The sequence below is a fragment of the Aquarana catesbeiana genome, linkage group LG12 (assembly GCF_042186555.1).
Source record: "Aquarana catesbeiana isolate 2022-GZ linkage group LG12, ASM4218655v1, whole genome shotgun sequence".
Classification (NCBI taxonomy): Eukaryota; Metazoa; Chordata; class Amphibia; order Anura; family Ranidae; genus Aquarana; species Aquarana catesbeiana.
Genome location: NC_133335.1, coordinates 2,598,024 through 2,601,399, shown reverse-complemented (window position 1 = coordinate 2,601,399; position 3,376 = coordinate 2,598,024). Strand labels below are relative to the sequence as shown.

Genomic DNA, 3,376 nt, shown 5'->3' with positions numbered 1-3,376 from the left:
ACTCGCAGGGGGAAAAAGCCCCGACCCTTTCCAAAAACGCCACCGGATGCAATACTGTGTCTCTGTACTGTGGGGCCCTATGTGAACTTGTACCACGGGAAACCATGTTAGATGGACTGTAGTGCGTTTCTGCAAAATGCACTACAATGCATAGGTGTGAACCTAGGGTTGGTCGGTGGGGTTGGTTTACTAAACCTGGAGAGTGCAAAATCTGCTGCAGCTGTGCAAAGTGGCCAATCAGCTTCCTCGTTTAAGCTTTGACAAAAAAAAACCTGGAAGCTGATTGGTTTCTATGCAGAGCTGCTCCAGGTTCTGCACTCTCTGGTTTTATTAAATCTCCCCCCAATGTGTCAGGGCTCAGTGCAGGGCTCAGTGCAGTGCTCAGTGCAGGGCTCAGTGCAGCGTTCAGTGCAGTGCTCAGCGCAGGGCTCAGTGCAGCGCTCAGCGCATCGTTCAGTGCAGGGCTCGGTGCAGCGCTTGGTGCAGGGCTCGGTGCAGGGCTCGGTGCAGGGCTCGGTGCAGGGCTCGGTGCAGCGCTCGGTGCAGGGCTCGGTGCAGGGCTCGGTGCAGGGCTCGGTGCAGGGCTCGGTGCAGCGCTCAGTGCAGCGCTCAGTGCAGCGCTCCTCAGGTGAACCACTCATGAACCTGGCAACTCAGTCATATGCAAATCTCAACTTCTCAGGTAAAGCCCCTCCCCTTTAACCTCCCAATCCCCCTATTGGTTTTTCTGTTTGAGGGGTGCCTCAGCAACCAATAGGAAAGCTTCCAGGGCTGGAGGAGACAGAATGCCGGGGACTTAAGAGCCTACCTGGAGGTCTGGAGAACACGGAAGGATGATGTCCTTGGAGGGTGTACAGCCCCCCCCCCCCCATACAGTTTAATTGTCAGGCCCCTCTCTACACATATCGGTGAATGGTTCCCCACAGACCAAGACTTATTCAGTTGAGGTTTGCTGGGCGGAATTCACACTCGTGGCCGGCAGGACTGCTGTTTTGGCCAATGCACGGCATACACTGTGACCGGACACCAGCAACCACAGTGCCAGCATTCTGCACATACAGCAAAGCTCGAGAAAACCCATTGGTTACATATTGGGGGGAGATTTACTAAAACTGGAGAGCCTAAAATTTGGTGCAGCTCTGCACAGAAACCAATCAGCTTCCAGGTTTTATTGTCAAAGCTTCATTGAAGAAGAAGCTGAAGTTAGAACCCGATTGGCTGCCATGCAGAGCTTCACCAGATTCTGCACTCTCCAGTTTTAGTAAATCAACCCGATAGTTACATAGTTAATCTGGTTCTCTACAGTAAAAGCATTAAACACACGGGAAGCACCAATGTTATAATCAATAGCAGAATGTAATAATGACAAATACTTTTCTTACACATAGGAGGATCCACAATCATAATGACTACAGGAAGGTTGGGGAATATTTTGCCATAATCAATCACCCCCTGTAACGTCAGATTTGCCCCAGGGAAGGGGAGAGGGGGTGGAGGCTTCCTCTATGTAGATTGGTCAATTCAGAGAAAAGATCAGTCCATGAATCTCACCCATGTGGGGCATTTCTGTTCCTCACCACAGACGTAGATGGCGGCATGGAGGGGCTCGGTGAAGGTGGTGGTGAAGGTATGGAGGTGTCTAATCGGGAGTCTCAGCTCATAAAAGGAGAGTCGCCCCGCCTCATAATCCAGATATATCCCAAGTCTGTTACAGGAAAGACTGAAAGGTAAAGCAGTGTTTTCTTTGTCATGCTTTGCTGCATGGGAGAAGAGGTTTTTGCTGTCACAGATCTGACACACACACCAGGATTTGTCGTTATTCCCAATGACAGAAGTGTCTCCTCTGCGGTCCATACTGGGGTAACACACCCCGACTCTCCAGCTTCCCGACGCGCTGGTCTTCACCCTCCAGTAATATCGTCCCAAGGGGAAGACTGTGCTGCTTAGAACCTGGAAGGACTCAAAGCGCTGAGGAGTCGCTGGACGCTTCTGTCTTAACACGGACCAGGATGCAGCTTGCAGATCTTCAGAGATGCAGACATTATCAGCCGCTGTGTCCATGTCCAGATGAACCCTCGTCAGTGACTGAGTGCGGATTTCTGGACTTACAGCGTTTATCATCTGAAATAAACCATCATGTATCATCTCCGAGAGAGACTCTTCATTCACATCTCCAGCCTCATCTTCCAGGTCCTCGTCTGCATACGCTGCCTTGTTGATGTCCCGGAAACCCTCATCTTGTAGGACATGTGAAGGGTCACGCAAGGCCCAGAGCTCCTCAATATGATGGACTTTCCTGGACAACTCTTCCGTCTCCATCTCCAGCTTCTGGATCAGATCCGAGAGTGACTGTGAAACCTTATTCTCCTGCCGGGACGTCTCTTGTAGGACTCGCTTCTGGATTTTTTTCAGTTGTTTCTGGAGTCCTTTGAAGAGGACATTGACCCCGTCCGTCACCCCTGCAGCTTTCTCCCTCACCTTCTCCTGGTGCCCCCGCAAGCTCAGCACTCGTTTCTGCGTCTTTTCTTTCTTGGTGGTCAGTTTCTCTAGAAGGAGGTCTATCATCACCTCATCAGACCCTTTGTGGGTGAGGGCGCTGTAGTTATGGGGGGAAGTGGAGGCATCACATAAGACGTGGTCTGGTGACACTTTGTGGACTAGAAGGTGTGGGCCACACAGGAAAGCTTCACAACGCAGGCAGTATTTCACAGCCGGGACGGAGGAACCTATACAAAACGTACATAATGACTTGGATCCCTCGACTTCTGATTGGGAAGAGTCCGGGTTCAGTTCTGTTTGGAAAGAGTCCGGGTTCGGAAGCTCTTCTTTTTTCTGCTGTTCCTGGAGCCATTCCTGGCATTCTGCGCAGTCCGAAACCCCAAACTCCTCTGGAGCGCTGAGCACATTGGTGACACATTCTTGACAAAAGTTGTGTCCACATCTCAGTGTCGCCAGCTCGGGCTTCATTTCGAGGCAGAGGGAGCAGCTCACCTTGTCTTTCATTTTGGCCGCACCAGGAAGAGGAATGAAAATGCAGCCTCAGATCTGGAGAGTTAAGTCTTAAAAAGAGTGTTGGGGGAGGGGTGTGCGTCATTTCACGGACAAGGTGTAGAAATTATGGGAAGGGAATTCGTGAACTTTTGATCTTTTAGAATCTTGCAATGCAGGGGATGCTTTCAGGATGGGAAGCGGGTGAAGGACACATTTACCGCCCCCCTGAATAGAGTCAGCGTTACGTACCAATCACCGATTCTGTTCATTCATAACTGAGGCATGGTAAACTGTGTTCAGGGGGGTAGGGGGAGGGGGAGGAATCCGATTAACAAAATATAAAACGCGAGTAAAGGTCTGCTTGAATGCAAATGCCAAAAAAGAA

At 50.7% G+C, this 3,376-nt stretch overlaps 1 protein-coding gene across 1 annotated transcript; it reads right to left on the bottom strand.

The window, feature by feature from the left end:
• Nucleotides 1-1,533: 1,533 nt before the first annotated feature.
• On the bottom strand, nt 1,534-2,967 carry LOC141114261 (E3 ubiquitin-protein ligase TRIM21-like). Its single transcript, XM_073607844.1, has one exon. It carries the CDS (start codon nt 2,965-2,967, stop codon nt 1,534-1,536), a length of 1,434 nt encoding a protein of 477 aa, XP_073463945.1.
• Between the last annotated feature and the right edge of the window lie 409 nt (nt 2,968-3,376).

Excerpts from the sequence above, each read along its gene's own strand:
- LOC141114261 (XM_073607844.1), bottom strand. The coding sequence starts at position 2,967 with ATGAAGCCCGAGCTGGCGACACTGAGATGTGGACACAACTTTTGTCAA.